The following is a 23,422-nucleotide window of genomic DNA, read 5'->3' as shown; positions in this document are numbered from 1 at the left end:
TATATTATTATATATACACACAAAATGGATCAGGCACCAGATAAATGTATTGACAGCACATCTAGATTTCCAACAAATTATTATTTTTAAGTACATGACATTAACATTCAAAGCAGCTACTTGTGCCACAAAGATAATGGCAACTAGAAACTTAGTAATCATATTACACATCCAAACTCCATCCCGACTTCTCTCTTCTTCCAAGTGAACAATATATGAGCTTCAAAAGTTTCAGCAGCAATTCATGTGCTGGCACACCATTAATACATACATAACTGGAAATTACAACACAATATTAATTCTAAAATATACCTGTCTTCTTTATCTCTAGACTGCAAGCCATCAGAGAGAGACAGGTGAAGGAGGGGTATGCAACCCAGAATGAACTAAACTTCTAGAAGATGAGCAAAAACGGTTACCACAATATGAGTTCAATCTCCGTTCTTGAAATTCCCAACTCCAAGCTTCTTTACTTCAACCTTGAGAGACTTGAGGTACCTAACAGCTTCATCAAGAACATCTACGGTACCCATCTGATCAGCACCTGGAACAATTCCTCTTAAAGCCTTCACCATTTTCCTCATTTTCAGTCGCTTAATTTCAGGGTCACAACTGCCACCACTACCAGAGGACTTCAGAGTAGAAGAGCATGAGCTGTTCTTTCTTGGTTTTGAACCATAAGCAGAGTGAGAACCAGAGTTGCTTTCATAATTTCCATAAGTCTGTGTTATGCTAACTTCTTCCTCATCATAACCTTCTTGTTCCTCTTCTGAGCTAAGAAGTGCATCAATATCATCTGAATCCTCTTTCAGAGAAGATGAGGTTTCGTTTTCCACATCATTAACATCTTTTCTTTCATACTTTCCATCAATGTAAGTTGCAAAAACATTTAATCCATGACCATTAACAGCAGGATTGAACATGATCTGATTTCTATGATCAGTCTGATTGAAAATAATGAAATTCTTGGGACAAACCTCCGAGGATTGAAACTCAATGCCATGGAGGGGTGCAAATGGCTTAGCACATGGAGGAAAACCTGTACCAAAAGCAGATGCAACTGGAATATGCATGTAATTATCGCCCACTTGATCTGCAAGTGTGGGCAATGCTTTTTGGGGGTAAAACTGTTGGCTACTCTGCATCGAATTTTCTACTTAATCAAGAAGTTCACAACAAAAGATTGCTTCTTGGCTTTGAACTTGCAATTATTCAACGTTAAGTTGGAAGAAGGTTTATAAATATAATTATGGTAAGACTATAGACTAAACTACTGGGTCGCCATCACAACATGACAGAGTTGCCTATCCCAAATTTACTGTCAAAACAATCAGATGTTTCATTCTATCACAGCCTTAAGAATAACACAACCAAATGGCAGACTCTCCCTAGTCCCGGTCTCCAAGAGTTTTGTAATACTAGACTACGTAACAGGTTTAAGCAATTGACGGAAATACTCAGCCTGCAATAGCATATAGGAAGTCATTATAACCATAAAAAATGCAGAGAGTAATATGTGCAGCCACAAACAAAAAGATACTTTCTCCATTGTTCTACATGGTATTGCTCAATCATATGAACAGAAACTTCAGTCATGATTGATGTTTTGGAGTAACTTTTACAATTTTATTTCATAGGGAAGCCCATTAAAATGGTCAGAAGTTTATCAGTTTTCTACATGTCCAGATTTGTTGTGGTCACAACTAACAGAAAATCCACAACAGCAAAGAGAAATGAAAAAGATTAATCATAAGTGTCTTGCATTTCTCAAAAATTTACATATAACTTTTTTACTTTTCAACCATAGCAACCATAAATACACACATGTGCTTAGTCTTTGTGCATGTTTTAGTGCATTTGATATGTCCTGCGTGCATTAACGAGACAAACTTTTTCTAATCAGTCACTTGACAAACTAAAAATCGAAAGGCATATTCAACCTAATACAATCATGCTACCACAAAATTAGCAACAAAACCATTACTGATATGGCACATAGATTTATTTGAGACAATTTTTTATGCATTTCCGAGGTCACAACCATATATAACATGATGGAACAGCAATATACGCAATCCGAAACAGGTAAAAAATAAAATTTACCTGACAAACTTGAACTAATTGATAGTATGCAATAACACCAACACTCATTTTAATCTTCCCAACTTCCTTAACCGCTCGATATCTCTTTATGGTTACTGCAATGTACATTCTCACACCTCCAACCAAAAAGTTTCAATCGGCGAACAATATGTTGAATGAAATGAATCTCCTTCCAAATTCAATTGAAATTCACCTACAGCAGTAGAATAATTCCTTTTAATAAAATAATCAACAGAGACATGCACATCAAAATTTAAATTTCTTTTTATTTTCTGCAAAATTATAAGGCAAGCAGATGATCATCATCTGAATGAGAAAAAATGGAGTTAAAATTCATAAAAGTTTTAGAGTTCAGATTTATAAAACTTACCAAAAACAAAGAAAAATTACAGTATAACAAGAAAGAAAACCACCAAGCGCACACAATTCACGAAAGACCTCGGCATTTTGTTTATCTTTGACTCAATCCCAAAGTAACTATAGAAAAATAATTCCAAACTTCTTGCCTGTAAAAAATAAAAGAGAAAGAAAAAGAATTAACACTAATTAAAAAATGGAAATAGCAGTTAAATCAAACAGAAATACTTATATTACGGAACCAAGGGATCTTCAATACAAAAATAAACGAACTAAATAAAAGGATCAATAATAATTCAAGCTCAAAGAACTAAAAATCAGAAACGAAAAAAGAAAAAGAAAAGCCTCACTTTCCATCAAAAGAAAATCACTTTATTTGAAAAAAAAAATCACAAATTTCTCAATAGAACTAGAAAATAAATTGCAGAGAAAATGGAGAAAAAAACACAGATACTATCAAACATACCACCAGAAAAATATATAATTAAATCAAAATATTATCTCATTTTTTAGGGAAAAAACATAAATAAACTAGCAAAAAAAAAAGGAAAATAAGATTCAAATGATAATCCTTACAAAATAAAAGCTTGAAGAAAAAAAATGAAATAATCGAACTGAAAATTTGGGAAAACTGGTCTGATGAAAAAACCCCTAGATTTGCGCTGAAGGAAGTTACAAAGTGTTGAAATAAGCGAGTGAAGTTGGGTGAAATGTTTGGTGTGACAATTAATTTTTATGTTTTTGTAGGGGTTTTTTATTGAGATGTGTGCAGTTTGGAGTCAAACCCGGTAGATTTGAGCCGTCGGATTAGGGCCATTTCCGTGTTTTGCGGAAAGGAATGTGACCGTTCGACGCACGCGTGACCGGAAGGAAGGAGTGGGGCTCACGAGGTTTGACGATTTTTGCGTATCGTTTAATCGACGCTTCTTCTCTTCCTTTCATATGCCTTTTGATTTCCCATCTTTTTCAATTATTGTTATTATTCATCTAATCAAATATTAAAGAGCTTTTTTAAATTTACATTTAAATTTAAATTTAAATATTTATAATTTATTTTTTATTTTTATATAAAAATAATATTATTTTATCTAATATTTCATGTATGATTATTCATTAACAATAATTTAATGATTGTTCGAATAATTCCATTTTCAACATTCAAACATATCTTTTAAAAGTACATATTAAACCTAAAAATTCATATACTTAAATGTGTGTCCAAAAAACTATTATTGGATTAGTATTTAACAAATATTATGTAAGCACCATAATATATGTTGTGTACATGATTACCTTAGAAGAAAAAAAAATGTAACAATATGATTTGGTGCTAAAAGAACCAAGATCATGTAAAGATCATGTAGGCTGATGTTTACAAACATATATGGAAAAATGTTGATGTTATTTAAATTACCAGTTTAATTGTGCCAAAAATGTGTTTCATTTTGAAAAAAAATGTTGATATTTCAAAAGCCACTTCTCAAAATAATGAGTAACTCACGAGAAGATACCTCATGGCCATAGTGGACAACAATATTCATGTTTGGTGGCTTTAATTGACTTATAGGACTTTGCATAATAATAGGCATATCCATCAAGATCCTTTTCTTTCCAAAGTTCATCAAATAATGTTTGCATTTTGATAAAAAAAAATAATAATATTCAAGTCAAAAGAACCAAACAATGCTCTAAGAAACATCGGAGAATTTTTAAAAACTACATTAGAATAAATGAGTAAAATATTAGCAGTTTAGGCCAACCAGTTTGAGTAATTTTGTGTATAAAATTATATTTAAAGTTTTTTTTTGTTTAAGACCTCTTGATGTTTAGTAATCATTTTGGATCTCGATTATTTCGAAATTGAACTAGATCTAATTTCATAAGGGAGATAAACTATTCCAACGTCTGTTTTCTCTATTCACAAGATTTAAAATCAAAATTTTACTTAAGAAAAATCGAACTTCTTAACATTCGGACTAACAAGCGTTGGTCATATTCAAAGTTTTGGTTAATAGGTTGAACCATTTTATGGAGGGTTAATGACTGAAAACCAAGTTGTTTTTGTTGGATAGTCAAATTCAAGAAAATATTTTGGGTTTTAGTGAGGTTTTTCACTATTTGAAGTTGAAGCAAAAGGAAAAGTGGTATGAGGTGATTTAAGATTGATATAAATAACGCCTATGATAGAGTCCAATGAGATTTTTTAAAATAAAATGGGTTTGGATAAGAAATAGATTGATTGAATTATGGAATGTGTTTTTAATCTCTTACTTGGTTATCAATGACAGACCTACTAGTAGAGTAAGCCCTTGTAGATGTTTTATTTTTCTTATGTACTAATGTATCAAACTGTCAAAAGTTTGTTAATATTTTGCAACTATACTGTGAAGCCTGTTAGTAGATTTAAGAAAAACAAAAATAGTAAGAAAGAAGAAAATATGGCTTTGAGACGTGAATAACACTGTTTTAAAGGAATTATGCCTATAGGATACAACAAAGCCTTAAAACTCTAAATCAGAAGTAGTGAAATTGGTCAAGCAGAAAGATCTATTTATAATAAATGAACAGTCATTAATCAAACCAATTCAAAAAGTCATGACATTTTATATAGTTATATTTTATTGTTTAAATAAACTTTATTTAAACAATCGTGTCTTTTACTATTCAAGCATATTTATTCAGAATCAATAATATTCTGAAATAAATAAAAATAATAATAATAAAGATTTAAAAATTAAATCTATTTGCCAAACAAGCCCAAGTGCCCATCTTTGACTTTTAAAATTATCCAACCCACTAGGAAAACTCCTAGCAAGCCCAAATGACTTAGCCCACTCCAACACTTAGCTCAATTACTTAAATAATATAAGTAATTTCTTTTAAACAATTTATAAATGATCTTTTTACTCAATGTGAGATACACCACATTCTAAACTACCAACAATCCCCCACTAGTTTGGAATGTTGGTGCTTAATCTTTAACCTTTCACACAAATAAATATTATGAATACAAGAAGGTATCTTTCGATTTAAACCTTCAATTAGCGTATATAACTTAGAATTCTAACAAAGTTGATGGTGTCTGTAGATTAAACTTCAACTCCTAATGTTAAAATTGAAGATATAACACACATAATATTTATTTAATATTCTGTCAGAGGTTTATAATCGCTTTAGCATTATTTATGGCCATGTGCTTATCCTTATTCATAAATGTTTACAAGAAAATTTCTAATTTTCTTATTGAAGCGGCACCACTTCTATGTTTATATAGGTGGAGTTTCTTATATATGTCCCCTTTGTTATAGACATTTAATTATTAACTCCATTAAGAGTTCAATCTCATCTTCCATTTACGCAATGGCTTACATTAGCATTCCAAATATATAGAATGGGTTGACTAGTGTTTACAGACACATAACAATAATTTATTATTACTTATTAAACTTTGCAATTAGAAGTTACTAATTCAAAGTTAGGTTCTCATTATTGGTGTCTAAAAGGAATTTTAAACCCATTCCACTTGTGGTGCTTCTTACCAAATTTTTAGATAGCACCTTGGTAAAAGGATCTGCTAAGTTTTTAACAGATTTAACATATATGATGATAATTACCCCATTTTTTTTATCAATTCTCTGATATAATCATGTCTTAGACTAATATGTCTAGATTTTCCATTATAAATTTCACTATAAGCTCTAGACATACTAGCTTCACTATGACAGTATAAGGAAATGGTTGTCATTGGTTGTGGCCACAACTCTATATCCATTAATAAATTTCTTAGCCATTCAGCTTCTTTGCCTACTGTAGCTAAAGCTATAAATTCATATTCCATAGTTGAATGTGAAATGCAAGTTTGTTTCTTGGATGCCTAACTAATTGCACCACCTCCAAAGGTAAACATCTATCTTGAAATGGATTTATTGTCACTTATACTAGTGATCCAACTTGCATCTAAATATCCTTCTAAAACAGTCGGATATCCGGAATAAAATAAGCTAAAATATTTAGTTCTTTTAAGATAACCTAAAACTCTTCCTATGGCTTTCCAATGACTTATACTAGGCTTACTTGTATATCTCGATAACTTGCAAATAGCAAAAGCTATATCTGGCCTAGTACAATGCATAGCATACATAATACTTCTAATAGCACTAGCATATTCAAGTTGTGCGATTACATTATCTTGATTTTCTGTTAATTTTATACTTGTATATATAGAGTATTGGTTTCTTTTATATTGAGATACTTAAACTTATTAAGCAGTTTCTCAATATAATAACTTTGATTAAGAATGAAACCCTTATTATATCTCTTAACTTTAATTCTCAAAATGGTATCAAATTCATTTAAATATTTCATTTTGAAATTAGAAATCAAATACCTTTTGGTTTCATTCATGCCAATCATATTAGTATAAAAAATTAGCATATCATCCACATAGAAACATATTATAACTCTATATTCTTTAATAAATTTTGAGTAAATGCATTTATCTGCTCCATTATGTTTAAAACCATTTGCTATTATGATTGAATCAAACTTTTCATGCCATTGTTTAGGAGCTTGCTTTAGCCTATAAAGTGACTTAATTAATTTACAAACTTTATTCTCATTACCTGAAAGAATAAAACCTTCTGGTTGTTCTATGTATATTTTTTCCTTTAAGTCACCATTTAAAAAGGCTATTTTAACATCCATTTGATGCACATGCAAATTATGAATAGAAGCCAAAGCTATAAAAACTCTAATGGATGTTATTCTAACTACTGGAGTATATGTATCAAAATAATCTATGCCTTCCTTTTGTTTAAAACCTTTTGCAACTAATTTTGCTTTAAAGGTTTGTATAGAACCATCTGTATTATTTTTCTTTCTAAACACCCATTTACATCTTATAGGTTTAGAACCTGGAGGTAAATCTACCAAGACCCATGTATTATTGGACATGATTGAGTCCATTTCATCATTAATAGCTTCTTTCCAAAAAGTAATATCTCTTGAAGTTATAGCTTAATTAAATGTTTTAGGGTCCTCATCTACATTTAGTAGAATTGGGGTTTTCTTAAGCACTTTGGTTCTATTCCCTTATACTATGAATACTATAGAATCTGGAGAAACAAAATCAGAAAGTAAAAGATTATCTTTTCTAACTCTTTTGCTCATTCTAATTTCAACAGAATCATTACTTTATTTTCTTTTATTTCCATTCGTAGGAATCATTTCAATTTGTTTCTCCATATCAATTTTGGTATCACATATAAACTTATTTTCAAAAATTTTACATAAATAGATTCAACAATAACATTAGTATTTAAATCAAGAAGTCTATATGCTTTTGAATTCTGTGCATAACCAACAAAAATACTTTTAATACCTCTAGGTCCTAATTTTGATTTATGAGGATGAGGTATTTTATAAAAGGCAATGCACCCCCACACTTTAAAATAATCTAAATTTGGTTTTCTGTCATGATTTTAAAGTTCATATGGTGTCTTTAAGAATTTCTTTGAAAGAATTCTGTTATATATGTGGCATGCTATTAAAAACGCCTCTCCCTAAAGATTCAAAGGTAATTTAGCATTTAACAACATACTATTCACCATATCAACCAAGGTTCTATTTTTTCTTTTAGTTAAACCATTTTGTTGGGGTGCATAAGGGGCTGTCCTTTGATGAATAATTCCATTATCTTCATAAAAAAGAGAAAATGAATCTGAAAAATATTTGCCACCTCTATCTGTTCGAAAAATTTTGATTTTATTCTCCTTTTGATTTTCAACAACTGATTTATATTCTTTGAATTTATCAAAGGCTTCATCTTTTATTTTCATTAGATACACAAAAGTATAACGAGAACTATCATCTATAAATGTTATAAAATACCTTTTTCCTTCCCTTGTTAATAAATCATTTAGCTCACAAATATCAGAATGTATAAGTTCTAATAATTCTGTATTTCTTTCAGCTTTAGGAAAAGGTTTCTTAGTCATTTTTGCTTTGACACAGATTTCACATTTAATGTCATGATTTTTCTGGTATGTTATATAACCATGCTTAGTCATATAATTCATGTAATGATAATTTAAATGTCCTAATCTAGCATGCCATAAAGAAGAAGAATGCTCAACAATATAAGCAGAAACATTATTTATTTCATTAATGCTTAGTTTAAACATACCATAATTGGAATATCCTTTTCTAATGAATACCCCATTTTTGGAGACTATAACTTTATCAGACTCTAGTACAATCTTAAAGCCTTTTTTACATAATAAATTTACAGATACAACGTTCTTTCTAATATCAATAACATAAAAGACATTAATTAGAGTTAGTTTCTATCCTGAGGTGAATTTCAATTCAACCGTTCCTTTTCCAATCACTTTGGCAGGAACATGATTTCTCATAGGGATGTTTTTTGGTTTCTTGCATTCTTCATAAGTCTTGAACTATTTTTTGTTGTTGCAAACATGAATTGTTGCCCCAGAATCTAGCCACCAATCATATGACTTATTTGCAGTAGCCATATGAACTTCGGTGAACATTCCAATTTGCATGTCAGTCACCATTGCAACAAGTTCATTAATTTCTTGCTTAACCAGATTTACCTTGCTTTAAGAACTAGAACCAATCTTAATTCCAGCTTTTTTAAATCTGTAATCTTTAATCAAAAGTCTTTTCTTTTCACAATGAAAACACATTTTGTTCTTGTTAAATTTGGACTTTTTAAATCCATTCTTCTTGACTTTAAAATTGTTTTAAAATTTACCAAAAGACTTGTAAGTTTTTCCAAAATTTTATCCACTCATGTAATCACATTGGAACCTCCAAGGAAGAGTGCATCTCTTGCACGATTTTCTGCTTCAATCTGTATGTGAGTTTGAAATTCTTCAATAGTGAAGTATCTGTTGAATACAGAACTTTCTTCCTATATCCATTCCATGAAGGAAGAAGTTTTGACAAAATAGCTTCAACTTGAAGTGAATCAAGAACCTTAATTTTAAGCTCACTTAACTTAGAGACCAGAATTTACAACTCGTGCACTTGGCCCATGATCGATTTATCATCAGTTATTGAAAATTCAAAGTATTTCAAAGCCAAAAACTTATCCGTACCTTTTTTTTCGTTCATGTATTTGTGCTCAAGAGCAATCCATATCTCTTTTGGTGTTTTCATATTTCTGTATAGGTCATATAGACGGTCAGATAATGAATTCAGAATATAACCTCGACAGACTAGTTTATCTTTTTCACGTTTGCTTCTTGTTACCTTAATAGTATCAGAATCTTCAGGAGTTGGTTTTGGAATTGATTCCAAATTTGGATCAAGTACATAAAACATTTTCAATGTTGTCAATAGAAAAACCATTTTGTCCTTTCACCTAGTGTAGTTTGATCCATTAAAACGATCAAGTTTGATTACATCTTAATTTTGAAAATAAACCTTCATGCTTGATTTCAAATCCATAGCAGTAGTAGGGACAATAATAGATGTAGTATCCATAATTGCCTTTAAATTGTTAGTAGATTTAAGAAAAACAAAAATAGTAAAAAAGAAGAAAATATGGCTTTGAGGTGTGAATAACACTGTCTTAAAGGTAATTATGCCTATAGGATACAACAAAGCCTTAAAACTCTCTAAATCAGAAGTAATGAAATTGGTCAGGCAAAAAGATCTATTTATAATAAATGAACAGTAATTAATCAAACCAATTTAAAAAGTTATGACATTTTATATAGTCATATTTTATTGTTTAAATAAACTTTATTTAAACAATCATGTCTTTTACTGTTCAAACATATTTATTCGGAATCAATAATATTTTGAAATAAATAAAATAATAATAATAATAATAATAAAGATTTAAAAATTAAATTTATTTGTCAAACAAGCCCAAGTGCCTCAGCCTAAGTGCCCATCTTTGACTTTTAAAATTATCTAACCCACTAGGATAACTCCTAGCAAGCCCAAATGATTTGATTCACTCAAACACTTAGCTCAATTACTTAAATAATATAAGTAATTTCTTTTAAACCATTTATAAGTGATCTTTTTACTCAATGTGAGATACACCACATTTTAAACTACCAACAAAACCTTGAGTTAGATGATTAATCTTAGTAGTATAATTTTCAGTAATAATATGCTCGATAAGAGATGAAATCTTTTTATCATCCTATCACTATTACTGCTTAAGAGAAAACATTTTTTGCTAAGTAAACATTTGAGCTCAGCCTTGTGCATCACTTACATTGGTAATTTAAGCTATGTTTGGATTCGAGTAAAATGAGAGAAAGGAAAGGAAATGAGAAACCTTTCCTTGGATATCAAATAATTAAAAAAAATAAAATAAAGGATGATGAGCCCTTTCAGATTCTCCCACTTTCTTTCATTTTTTAATTACCTCAAATTAAGAAAAAGGCTAAAAAAAATTAAAAATATGAAATGATTACCATATCTTTATTATTTTCTTTAAATTCCAAATAAAACCTTTATTAGTTTTCAAATCTACCTATGGCCAAATCTTTTAATAGCTATTCATCAACTTCTTTTTTTTTGTCAATACTTTCCCATTTCTATTAAGTTTATAGGATAATAAGAATATTTAAGAGTCCAATATTTACACAAAATTCTAATTGTTTTTTAGGATGATGATTAAAGATATGCTATTAACGGATATAAATATTTACTCTGTTACTAAACTTAGACTTCCCATGCCCTCCAAAATAATAAAAAAATCATTTTGTATGGTTTGACATTTTTTAAATGTTTAGTTTGACATTATATGTTATTTTACAAAAGAATATTATAGTTAAAAAAAGAATATTATAACGAATCTTTTTTTTTTTTATCTTCAATAAAACAATGATTATCGGGATTCATTTCTATTTAAATAAGAGATATATGTATCGTTTTCTTTCTTTTAAAAAACTTTCTCTTCCTTTGCTTTCCATTTTATTCTTTACTAATGTCTATTCATACGTAGACTTAATTAAAATTTCCATTCATATGTTGCTGCACCCTTCACATTCAGGATAGCCTTAAAATGTTTTCATATTAAGGAAACAGAAGAACATATTACAAAGGAATATGTTTTCTTCCTTCAAGTTCCCAGATCAAAATTTGCAGCCAGATTATTAATATAGCATCATCATACTCCATTCCCAGAAACAGGCTTACAGGTTGACTTGTTCTGAAATTTACTATAATGTGCAATGCAAAAAATTAGAGAGAGCTGATATTTCCTTCTATGTACTTTGGTGTCTTTTTTCTTGATTTCTTTTGAAGTCTTCCCTCTTTTTCATCCATTTTCCCCTCATTCAATCAGTTATTCCAGGGTAAGCCTGAATTTTTCTGAGTTATAATATCGATTTTCAGTACTATTAACATATAACTGACTTAGAATGCACCATGATATCAATTCTCAGAAGTTGAATCAGAGACTCAATGAGGATGAAGTATGTGCTATTTGCTTGGAGGGTCTCCCCATGGTTTCAAAAAAACCATTCCATCCTGCTTGCACACCTACCATCAAAACTGCCATCTCCAATGGCTGCAATAAAAGCAAGACTGTCCTCTCTCCGCTTCTCTTTGACAAGACTTTATTGTTAATTTGCATTAATTTAGGCTGTATATCATTTGACTTTTATTTTATCCTTACCTTGAACATCCATGCATGATTGATTAATTGCGTTACTTCTTCGCAATTACCCTTAATTTCCTCACCAGCCTGCGTGATTGCTATCTTTCCTTCTTATATTTCCTCCTTCGATGCTGTTCTATGGCTAATCCAAACACTAACGTATATTTTGCCTTCTTTTAGTTATAAAGGCCAGTTGGCCCCCTTAGCTTTTGAAAATCCTCATTTGTATATGCATTTTCAACCAAAAGGAGGGGGAAATTAAGGATGCTTTAGCCCCCTCCTAAAATTTGTAATTAATATAGTAATAAATAATTACTGGAGTTTTAATATAGCACTAAATTCTGCATGTATAAATTGATAATGATCTCTGGAAATTTGCAATCAAAAAAATCTGAACTATACAGAACAGCCTGTACTTCTCTTCCTTCTCTCACTTATTTTCAATTTCTCACGGTGAATATATATATACACACACATACATTCATACATATATAGTGAGTTTATATATATATATATATACACATAGATACATACATACATACATACATACATATATAGTGAGTTTATAATTGGCAATTTGCAGAGACTTGATTCATAAATGGCAGAACATTTACTAGGAAGCGCATATTAATTTGCATTTTGAGGACACAAAATTCTCATGCTCTCCTGGATTTACAACAAATTTACGCCAAACCAACAAAGAAAACATAAAAAGACAAATCGCTCTCACTCTCTAAGCTCACTTTCCGGGGACGAAGTTGGTGGCATAGGCCCAGGCATTGTTGTTGACTGGGTCAGCAAGGTGGTCAGCCAAGTTCTCCAATGGTCCCTTCCCGGTCACGATGGCCTGGACGAAGAATCCAAACATGGAGAACATAGCCAATCTTCCGTTCTTGATCTCCTTGACCTTAAGCTCAGCGAATGCCTCTGGGTCATCAGCAAGACCCAATGGGTCAAAGCTACCACCTGGGTACAATGGGTCAGTCACCTCACCCAGTGGCCCACCAGCAATACGGTAACCCTCAACTGCTCCCATCAAGATAACTTGGCAAGCCCAGATGGCCAAGATGCTCTGAGCGTGGATCAAGCTTGGGTTGCCCAAGTAGTCTAGTCCACCCTCGCTAAAGATCTGAGCTCCGGCCTTGAACCACACGGCCTCACCAAACTTGACTCCGTTCCTTGCCAGAAGCTCAGGGAAAACACATCCGAGAGCTCCCAACATGGCCCATCTGCAGTGGATGACTTCGAGCTCACGGTTCCTGGCAAAGGTCTCTGGGTCAGCAGAGAGTCCAGCCGTGTCCCAACCGTAGTCACCAGGAAACTCTCCGGTCAAGTAAGATGGAGGCTCGCCAGAGAGTGGGCCCAAGTACAAAACTCTGTCCGGACCGTACCATGGGCTTCCAGAGGCAGCAGGTTTGGTGCCCGTTTTCCTCATGTAAACACGGCCATTGCCCCGGATTGCAGGGGTGGCAGGGGTGGCAGGAGACAACTTGACAGCCTTTCCGGCGAAGGATGGGGAAGAGAGGGCCATGGTTGCAGCTGCCATTGTATATTTGAATGTGACAAGCCGTGAAAGGAGCTTCTTGGGAAGAAAGGTTGATAGGTTGTGTGGCAGTTGGGCTTGGTCGGGTGGGGTATTAATATTTTCTAAGGGTAAGGGTCCTTATCTTATGATATCTATATCTGAATTCCTATTGGTTAGTAACAATTTGGAAGTTCGATTTCGAATGTCTACTTGGCATCCTCAGAGCCACTTATCAGCGTTGGATAATTTCGTTGAACCAGATGCATAAAAAATTTCCAGCAATTTTAAAGTGTTCTCTGTTGATCCAATGAGATTTTGCCACTTGTAATATCGGATAGCCCCATATCTGCTTTGAGCAATCACAACTTTTTTTTCACGTTTACTTATCAGATGCAGGACCATTTGCATTTCATTGCATGGCTCAGGAATGCTGTTGCTCCAATGTATTTTCATCTTGATTTCTTAATGAAATCTGGTGAGTTATAATATCTTTGTCGTCTTTCATACTCTAATCTCTTTATTAGGGTACTCTTGGCTTCACTAAATGTGTTTAACAGTCTGCTTAGAACCATAAAATGCAGGAGTACTCGATGAGTCTTGGACATAAGAAAATTATAATAAGAGATGAGACCTGAATTATAAACACGACACGATTTCAAAAAAGCAGCAAAATTTCAATCAAAACTGAGGTTTGAAAGCTTTCTAAATGGCTTCTTATCAAACCATGGGCTTTTCAACCATAAATTGTTTCTGTTCATTCCTCACAACGCCATAATTATATTAAAGTTTTTCAAATTTTTAGGTGAATATAAAGAGTTTTTTTTTTTTTTTATTTGAAATTATTAGAGACTGCATCTTATTACTTAAATTAGAAACCCAAATCTCTATCAAGAGAACACAGCTGTTGGCATCTAAAAAGAACCATTTGGCATACACATGTCTGACCTCTCTGTTTATGGTCACTTCAACAGTGACGTAAACGATTTTGATTCACACAAAAAGACTATAAGAAGTCAATTACATAAAAGTCGGAGGATTTTTCTCTACTTCAAGTTCATTTTGCTGCAAAGCAAGATTTTTTTTTTCTGCAGATATTTTCCCGCTGTGTATTATCAACCACCGGAATTTTGTAATTTCTATTACGGTGCCATGATTTCAACATCATAACTTCACAAAAAATCTTTTGCATATTGCTCATGAAGTTTCCCTTTCTTTGAAAACTCATCTATTTTCCATGAAAATGGAAATCGTGTAAGCTGTTAATTTATTAATATTTATGGTTATTAGCTATATGAAGTGTCAAAATGTCCAACAGTCCATTCATTTAGTGGAAGTAAAAGGCAAATGCGATAAAAGATAGATTTTCATAGCTTATTAACCATTGCTATAAAACAAACAAAAACGTTCAAATAATCTCCAACAGTCCAATTTCTCTCTGCCTGCTGGCCGTCATCCTTGAAAATCTAGACGTGGAACGATGCCATTGGCTACAGCCTGTTAAGTGAATCTAAGAACTTTGTGGATTGAAAGAGTGCCAAGTGGACATTTAAGAATAATATCAAAAATCTTGAGCCTCCAATGAAAGGAGAGATATAGATACTACGTAGATAAGGAACCTCACTCTCAATTCCCTATATAAACCTACCGTATTGCCCTGTTTCCATCACTCTCAAACTTAAACCACAAAAATCACATCAATCAAAACGCACTTAACAATGGCCGCCTCAACCATGGCTCTCTCTTCTCCATCATTCGCCGGAAAGGCTGTCAAGTTGTCTCCTGCCACCCCTGTAATCAAGGTCAATGCCCGTGTTACCATGAGGAAACCCGCCACCAAGCCTGCAGCCTCTGGAAGCCCATGGTACGGTCCAGACAGAGTTTTGTACTTGGGCCCACTCTCTGGCGAGCCTCCATCTTACTTGACCGGAGAGTTCCCTGGTGACTACGGTTGGGACACGGCTGGACTCTCTGCTGACCCAGAGACCTTTGCCAGGAACCGTGAGCTCGAAGTCATCCACTGCAGATGGGCCATGTTGGGAGCTCTCGGATGTGTTTTCCCTGAGCTTCTGGCGAGGAACGGAGTCAAGTTTGGTGAGGCCGTGTGGTTCAAGGCCGGAGCTCAGATCTTCAGCGAGGGTGGACTAGACTACTTGGGCAACCCAAGCTTGATCCACGCTCAGAGCATCTTGGCCATCTGGGCTTGCCAAGTTATCTTGATGGGAGCAGTTGAGGGTTACCGTATTGCTGGTGGGCCACTGGGTGAGGTGACTGACCCATTGTACCCAGGTGGTAGCTTTGACCCATTGGGTCTTGCTGATGACCCAGAGGCATTCGCTGAGCTTAAGGTCAAGGAGATCAAGAACGGAAGATTGGCTATGTTCTCCATGTTTGGATTCTTCGTCCAGGCCATCGTGACCGGGAAGGGACCATTGGAGAACTTGGCTGACCACCTTGCTGACCCAGTCAACAACAATGCCTGGGCCTATGCCACCAACTTCGTCCCCGGAAAGTGAGCTTGGAGAGTGAGAGCGATTTGTCTTTTTATGTTTTCTTTGTTGGTTTGGCGTAAATTTGTTGCAAATCAATGAGAACATAATGTGATTTCTTTGTGCTCAAACTGCAAAATTTCTGCCTACCTTCTTCTCTGACAAATCTTTAACTATTCATCTTCGTTTGTTTCAAAAACAAAACGATAAAAGAGGTGAAGCACACAAGGACAAACGAATAATTTAACTGTAAAATTTGGTAAGAAAGGGGTTAAATTCCCGAATACTCTTCTCAGCCATCTAAAATTTGTAGCATTCAAGAATGAGACAAAATGTTACAACTGATCGTTTACATATAACTAAGGTATAAAGAGTTTTGCATATAATTGCCCCTGCTGTTTGAAAAGTACATGCGGATTATAGGGACAATATGTATTCAACATTGGTTATTTAAGAAACTTAAGATTCCTAAGCAAACTATCACTTGAATCAAGCACAAACAACAAACAATTATGGCTATGTTATTGTTACTAAAAGTTTTATATGGTTCCTTTATCTAAAAGAAATGCAATGTGTATAATAATGTTGCGCGAAGACAAAAGTCATGGCGATATTTAACCTTAAGAAACACATTAATCTTACCTATTGTCCCATCTGTTGTCACATGGTGAATGGTAAGACTCGAAAGCTTAAAAAAAAATTTAATCTTGCCTATTAATTAAGAAATCTTGTTTCTATTCTAGTTTTTTTATGCAATTTTCATTTGTATGTTTTTTTTTTTTTTCCATCAATTTTATTTTAATATAATTGGATGAAGTCCGATAGGTACTCACAGCCCAAAATTCAAGGTCAAAATTGGCTGGAAAAGTATTGCCGCCTTTCGGGTTTTAACCCGAAAACCAATTTTGGAAACAGCGTGCCGCTGTTCAAATAAACAGCAAAACGCAGCGGATTTGTGCGGAACGTCAGGACTCAGGAGCTCACAGCGTTGTAAATTGTAACTCCGTTACGAGTGCCCTGTTTTTCTGTCTATGTTGTCCCGTCAAAATCTCGTTCTTCATCGCGAATCGCGATCCTATTTTTCAATTTCACTTTTTAAATTCCGATTTCTTGATACGTGGATTTCGAAACATTCAGTTCAAATTTCCTTTGTTCAACGATCCAATTTTTAAATCAATTATTCGATCGTTCTTCTTATTTACCAGAGTTCCTCCACACATAATTTCGTTGAAGAACATCCAAAAATGGAGAAAAATAATGGCTTTTGCGTCTCCAATTTATCTTCAAATCTTCTAATCACTTGCTTCATCGCCCTTATTACTACTGTATTATTCCGAGTACTTTACGTGATTTACCGAACCGGCAAGCCGCTAAGCAAAAGAGCTTCACGGCAGCCTCTTAGCACTCTTATTGTTTTAGGTTCAGGTGCGCTTTCAAATTTGGGTTATCCGTTTTCTTATTTGCCGTTGATTTTACGATGCTTAATTATGATCATTGGATTGTGATTTCTCGGTATAGGAGGACACACGGCGGAGATGATTAATCTCTTGTTAGTTTTGCAAAAGGACAGGTTTGCGCCGAGGTTTTATATCGCCGCGGCTACTGATAATATGAGTCTTCAGAAAGCTCGCGTCTTGGAGAATTCGTTGGCTGATTCGGTAAATTTCGCAACTTCAAATTTTCATTCCGTTATCAATAGCTATTAAAATTTTGCTTATTGCCTTTTACCTCTTTCTTCATTCGATTTCAATTTTTATAATGTGATTTTTGTTCATACGAGTACTATTTACATATATTATTTAAAGAAAATCCGCTGAATTATTTATTAATGGTTTTGATATTCTTGTTAGTACCTTTTTCCCCCTTTGTTCGTGGGGAAATAAGTTAATTTTCCATTTTTTTTAACTTAAAAAGTAACTCTTTTGTTTTTTTTGGCATGTTTTTTAGTATTACAATTGAATTTGCATCAATAAGCAATGCTCTAAATCAACAGAGAGCCTAATTGCAGACCCTTATGTATGATTTATTGGGTAATGTAGACTAACTCTACATTGTCTAAACAACTAGATCTAATAATATTTTACTGGCATTAATATTTTGCTGATGCATTATTGAAAGTTTTTTGGCTGTCATGTCTATGTTTTGAATTATCTTGGCTGCTTTCCTACGTTGGTAGTTCCATTTTGCTATCTTTTTATTAGTATTAGTTTGTAAATTTGAAGTCGTAAATGAGTTTGGCAGTGGATGGAGGACATGGCTTCTGTAGTTTGGCAGTTCCTTCTTAAATTTATTTCAATTGCAGAGTGGGGTCAAGCGAGTTTCTGCAGAGTTCATGCAGATATATAGAAGCAGGGAAGTTGGTCAATCGTATGTAACCTCTGTTTGGACAACACTAGTTGCCATGGCTCATGCATTGTGGCTGATGATTAAAATCAGACCTCAAGTGGTATTTTGCTGTTTTTGTTCTGTTTAACTTTTTTCCCTTCCAATTTTTTTGTTTAGTTAAAAAAGGTGCTTGAATCAAATTTCTTGTTTTAAACTTCAACTTAATTGCAGGTTCTTTGCAATGGCCCTGGTACTTGTATTCCTCTATGTGTAATTGCATTCTTTTTCAAGGTTTGCATATTTCCCTCTAATGAATTTTGTTTTGTATTGCCTTTCGCTCTTGATGAAACTGATATGGTCTTTCCAGCCAAAGAAAAAAAGAAAGACAAACTTAAATTCATAAACATTTCTACATCTAAGAAAATTGGAGTTAGCCATTTTTCTTGTAAGTTTTGCTTGCAGGTGGTCGGAATTAGATGGTCATCCATCTTTTATGTTGAGAGCATTGCAAGAGTAAAAAGGCTTTCGTTAAGTGGTTTGTTGCTTTACAAGTTATGGATTGCAGATCAGTTCTTTGTGCAATGGCCACAACTGCAGAGAAAGTACCCTCGTGCTCATTATGTTGGTTGCCTGATGTAGTTAATTAAATCCGCTGCTGATGGGTACTCTCAATTAACCTTTAAGATTTTTTTTTTCTTAATACTGTATTCGACATTCTAAAGTTTCTTTTTCTCTTTCTCTTCGTTAGGATTTTAGTGTTTGTGTTGGGTTGGTTTGATTACTGCAACATGATTTAATGTGGACGATGAGACATAAAAACTGATTGATTGTGATATTGGTTATCTCAAAATTTTGATACTAACATTACATTATGGTTGCACTTTAACACAGACTATGTTAATTGAAACTGCCAGCATATCATTTTTCACGGCCTGAATGTTAAGTCCTTAAGTTTGGCAAAGAACTTCTTAGGAATAAGTTTCTAGAACAACTTTTATTTATGTGATTTTGGAAAATTTATTACTTAATACGATCAAATTCCTACATACTTAAATTCAAAATTCCAACTCTTCTTTTTCTACTCCTTTAACCCTCTAACTTTACATCATTTTAAGGATTCAAGCAGCCTGGGCAGGTGTAATTGTTTAAGTTGTTGAGCTTATCTTGGACAACCGTGTAGTATGCAAACTTAGCATGATCTAACTGTTTTTTTTATTTCTTTTGAGCAATGAAGGGAATAATCAATATATGTCGCAAACTAGCAAGGAATAATTGTGTATAACTGAAGCTGCTAATAATTGTGTATAACTGAAGCTTGAGCAGCTTCAGTCAAGTTCATTTCTGAGCACTCCCTCTCTAGTTTGCGACAATACCTATAGTCAGGACGTATGCTCCAGTTTAAATGATTTTAAATAAGCCTGATTAAAGGCCTGTACTTGATTTGCGAACTATGAGCTTCAATGAACCTTGTTGATGAGTTTAGCTTGAGTTCACAGACATTTCTGTTCTTATGTTGAATATAAGCATGTATCTTTGCCCTATTTCACACAGCGGTAATGGGTTGATTCTTAGATTCATTTGTCTAATCTTCCTTGCCATTTTGGAATCTCTATTTGCTTTATAGCGTCTCTTTTTCTCTGTTTTATACACCTGCTACAGAATGGACCTAGTGAGACAAAATTAGATATTTATTTTCTTCTTCTATACACCCTGTTACAGAATGGATGCCTTTATTGCATCCATTTTCTCAAGGGAAAATGATCAGAGCTAGAATTGGAATAACAGCCAAACCCAAGACACTTTAGGCATTGGAGAAGAGAGAAGACACTTAAAAAATCAATCCTATTGGCCGACAACAAAAAACAGTGAAGCTATAGCTGTCTCAATCAGGGTCGTTGCTTTGGAAAATTTACCCGTTTCAAACGCCTCCATTGCGATTGACTAAGCTTTCCATTCTCCACTGGTGAAAAGTCCCTCTATGGCGGCAGAAGTGGCAACCAGTGACTGATATATATATATATATATATATATATATATGTGTGTGTGTGTGTGTGTGTGTGTTTGAAGACATTTGATGTGTTTCTCCTTTTAGAAGCTTTTTAATGGAGAGTTGTGTCAGAAAACGCATCCAGCAATCCCCAGCAGATGCACCAATAGTGCTTAGGAATCCGATTACGTAAGATATGCAAATTAAACATTTAACTTTGAGGGATAAATGAGGAAGAAAATGGTTTTATTTCTGTTATGAACAAGTCCAAGTTAACATTGTTTTCCTTTTTAGTTACTTGTTTATCTCTAAACAAATATGATATTGCTTGGAAATTTTGAAAAATTAAAAATTTTAAAAAGTAATAAAAGTGACGATGAAATGAAGTTTTAATCAATATTTTTGCATTATTTCTTGGCAATAACGTGGAGTTGCTAGCTGACTCACCAATGATGCGGGATTGCAGTTCTTGAGGTTTTCCCATAAGTTCATAAAATTTGTACGGGCATGAATCATGTGCATGTTTGAATTTGGTGGGTCGGGGGCGATTGAGAGAGACATGAAAATTTTTGCTTCAATTACATGCAATTTTTGAAAGATTATGGTATCTCCAGGCATGGCTTTATCAAGGTCAATTAATCTGTAATCAAATTCAATAATTACTAAATTATTTGCAATATTTACAGCTTCATGACAACAGCTTCAAAGTAATCAGTCTAGATTATGCAATTTAGTGCCTTGATTTTGACCATTTTATTCTCTTTGTTACATCTTATTATCTTACAGGCACCATTGCTTTCTTTGCTACAAATCTCCGATGCCCCATAAAGCTCATTTCTTCAACCAGAGGGAGCTTTTAGAGTTTCATTATTGACATTTATGCTTTTGAGCTCACTTTCTGACTCATGGTTATCAAGATAATGCTGGTAGGCATATGAAAGAAAGCCCCAGAGAGCCAAAACCATGGCAACTACCTTTATACAATCCATTGTCTCCAAAAAAGATAACAGCTAAAATCGGAACCACAGGCAATGCGAGAATATTGACGTCATTCGAGAATAGAGAAGACACCTCAAATATCAATGCTGTGACTCCAATAGAAAAACCCTGCCAGAATATACATATCCATACTAAATTCATGATATATGGGATCTTTCCTTGTTCATATTCTTCCATTTCTCCTTTTACAGCTTTCCATTCTCCACTAGCAAAAAGTCCCACCAGGATTGCACTTGCTGCTTCTGGTGATTGATAGATTATCATATCCATGACTGCTGAAAATGAATCCCTTCTTATAACCTTCTGAAAGCAGAGCTGTGCGAATGAGAGCACCAATCCGTTCCCAGCAGATGCACCAATGCTTCATATGAATCCGATCACATATTTTCCTCTCGAGACTCCCCTGGGAATTGAAGAGTCGTCGTGAGACGCAAGAAGGATGGAAGAGATGGCGGGAAGGATCAGAGAATTGACTATGAAAGGAGTGAACTTTTGTGAATTGAGAAAATAGGAGAAGCATTGAAACCGAACTGGGATACACAAAATGAGGGAATAAGTAGACACAGGAAGGTACCGCGATCCGGTCGAGTGCAGAAAGAAATATGCTGCTACAAGTAGGCCAAGGGAGACATAAAACTGATGCAAGAATCATGGTGGATGGTGGTCTTGTGGTAGTACTCGTTGCAGTTGAATTTTTGAGTGGTGAGAAGCAATAGGAAAGGATGACAATTTGGAAGCCAGCCAGTTGCGTTAAGTGTTGCCGTGCATTAGCTCTTTCCACCTTTGTCAAAGTATAGTCTTCACAACATTGTAGCAACCCCCTGGCCAGAAAGCACAAAGATTGTATACTAAACTATCCGTCGCCACCTCTTATAGCTTTTGGGTCTATGCCCTATTGATTGATTTGAACCATTCATATTTTCCTTCAGTTTGCCTTCTTCAGTCTCCTGAACTGTAAAAAAACACACAAAGGCTTAACTTAGGGAGCATCAATTAGTGTTTCTGATGAACTGGATTTTTTCTGTACACTTGAGTCTGTGATATCTTATATGATTCTCTCTTTGAATACGAAACTAAAAGAGCAGGTGGCTGCTTAGTAAATTCTCAAATTTGGAATGCATTTTATCTTTTAGGCTATCAGATCTTTATTTTGGAAAGTAGACAGATGAGCCAGGCTATTGAATTTTGAAGCATAGTAAAAAAAATCAATTTGATCAAAGTTTCTTTTTTTATTCTCTGTGACAGATAGCATCTCAGAGAATACAATACAAAGCAATAAGTACTCGCAGATAAGTAGTGTGAATTCCAGAAAAAGTACTGAACTGTGTCATCTAAAGCCAAAAAATTTTATGTAACAAATGATCTAGTTTGCTATTGCATTTTGATTAAGTTCTTCGGACATCTTTAGGTCTGTATTTACAGTAACAGTAACTCGAACAGATATTGTATTTCTCAGTTATCTGTACTTAACTGAGATAGAGGCACTCAAAAGTTATAGTCTAGTTTCACTTCCTGTAGCCTATTTTAGATGTAGAACTAATAAAGAAACAAATAAGAAATCATAACTCATGCAAAAGGGAAAAAAAAATTCGTTCTATTAATTCTTTTAACTGATCTTTTCCAAATACTTATTATAACACTGGCTAAACCTGTGATTGAGTGCTGCAGTAGCTCAGCTTCTCCCATGTCAAAGACAAATAAGTTCCTTCAAGGCAACACGCTCGAGGAATTGGTTCCCGGTAAGATGCCCATTGGGTTTGCCCCCATGAGACCCCTTAAGCTAATAAACATGCATATCATCATGATTTGAGGGAAGAGGATTCAAACATTCTTTCAATTACAGGGGATGCCTCAATGATTAGAGTTTGAAACTAATAGGAGAAGGCTTTTTCTTTTTTTTTTGAAAATTAATTGGGAGAAGTTTTAAATTTAAATCTTACTAGAAAATTTTATTTCAGCTTATTAATCCTATCGTTATATTTGGACAGACA

The 23,422-nt window shown here is 33.8% G+C and overlaps 4 protein-coding genes and 2 long non-coding RNA genes across 9 annotated transcripts; 2 read left to right on the top strand and 4 right to left on the bottom strand.

The window, feature by feature from the left end:
• Positions 1-45: 45 nt before the first annotated feature.
• Positions 46-2,038, bottom strand: LOC149510648 (transcription factor bHLH144-like). The gene has a single exon (XM_089757521.1). It carries the CDS (start codon positions 1,143-1,145, stop codon positions 432-434), a length of 714 nt encoding a protein of 237 aa, XP_089613647.1. The 5' UTR covers positions 1,146-2,038; the 3' UTR covers positions 46-431.
• A 246-nt stretch (positions 2,039-2,284) lies between these two features.
• Positions 2,285-3,188, bottom strand: LOC111280295 (uncharacterized). The gene is made up of 3 exons (XR_016335249.1): positions 3,037-3,188; positions 2,474-2,609; positions 2,285-2,296 (listed from the first exon to the last, which is right to left on the bottom strand). It is a non-coding gene; the product is annotated as an uncharacterized LOC111280295 (long non-coding RNA).
• A 9,508-nt stretch (positions 3,189-12,696) lies between these two features.
• LOC111280505 (chlorophyll a-b binding protein 21, chloroplastic) lies at positions 12,697-13,734 on the bottom strand. The gene has a single exon (XM_022867974.2). The coding sequence runs from the start codon at positions 13,653-13,655 to the stop codon at positions 12,849-12,851; it is 807 nt and encodes a 268-aa protein (XP_022723709.1). The 5' UTR covers positions 13,656-13,734; the 3' UTR covers positions 12,697-12,848.
• A 1,559-nt stretch (positions 13,735-15,293) lies between these two features.
• LOC111280479 (chlorophyll a-b binding protein 21, chloroplastic) lies at positions 15,294-16,251 on the top strand. The gene has a single exon (XM_022867913.2). The coding sequence runs from the start codon at positions 15,350-15,352 to the stop codon at positions 16,145-16,147; it is 798 nt and encodes a 265-aa protein (XP_022723648.1). The 5' UTR covers positions 15,294-15,349; the 3' UTR covers positions 16,148-16,251.
• Positions 16,252-16,936: 685 nt separating this feature from the next.
• On the top strand, positions 16,937-21,358 carry LOC111280814 (UDP-N-acetylglucosamine transferase subunit ALG14-like). Of its 4 annotated transcripts, none has more exons than XM_089757524.1 (6): positions 16,937-17,545; positions 17,639-17,778; positions 18,423-18,566; positions 18,677-18,736; positions 18,908-19,107; positions 21,219-21,358. In XM_089757524.1, exons 1-5 carry the CDS (start codon positions 17,365-17,367, stop codon positions 19,082-19,084), a joined length of 702 nt encoding a protein of 233 aa, XP_089613650.1. In that variant the 5' UTR covers positions 16,937-17,364; the 3' UTR covers positions 19,085-19,107; positions 21,219-21,358. The 4 variants fall into 4 exon arrangements, with proteins under 4 accessions (XP_089613650.1, XP_089613648.1, XP_089613649.1 ...); XM_089757522.1 differs by lacking the exon at positions 21,219-21,358 and adding an exon at positions 20,231-20,941; XM_089757523.1 differs by lacking the exon at positions 21,219-21,358 and adding an exon at positions 20,165-20,941.
• LOC111280815 (uncharacterized) lies at positions 21,075-23,334 on the bottom strand. The gene is made up of 2 exons (XR_016335250.1): positions 23,081-23,334; positions 21,075-22,383 (listed from the first exon to the last, which is right to left on the bottom strand). It is a non-coding gene; the product is annotated as an uncharacterized LOC111280815 (long non-coding RNA).
• Positions 23,335-23,422: the final 88 nt, after the last annotated feature.

Source organism: Durio zibethinus, chromosome 28 (genome assembly GCF_047325235.1).
Source record: "Durio zibethinus cultivar Kanyao isolate XHJ-2024 chromosome 28, ASM4732523v1, whole genome shotgun sequence".
Lineage (NCBI taxonomy): Eukaryota > Viridiplantae > Streptophyta > Magnoliopsida > Malvales > Malvaceae > Durio > Durio zibethinus.
The sequence above is the reverse complement of the archived record's forward strand: the minus strand, read 5'-3'. Positions and strand labels throughout refer to the sequence as shown.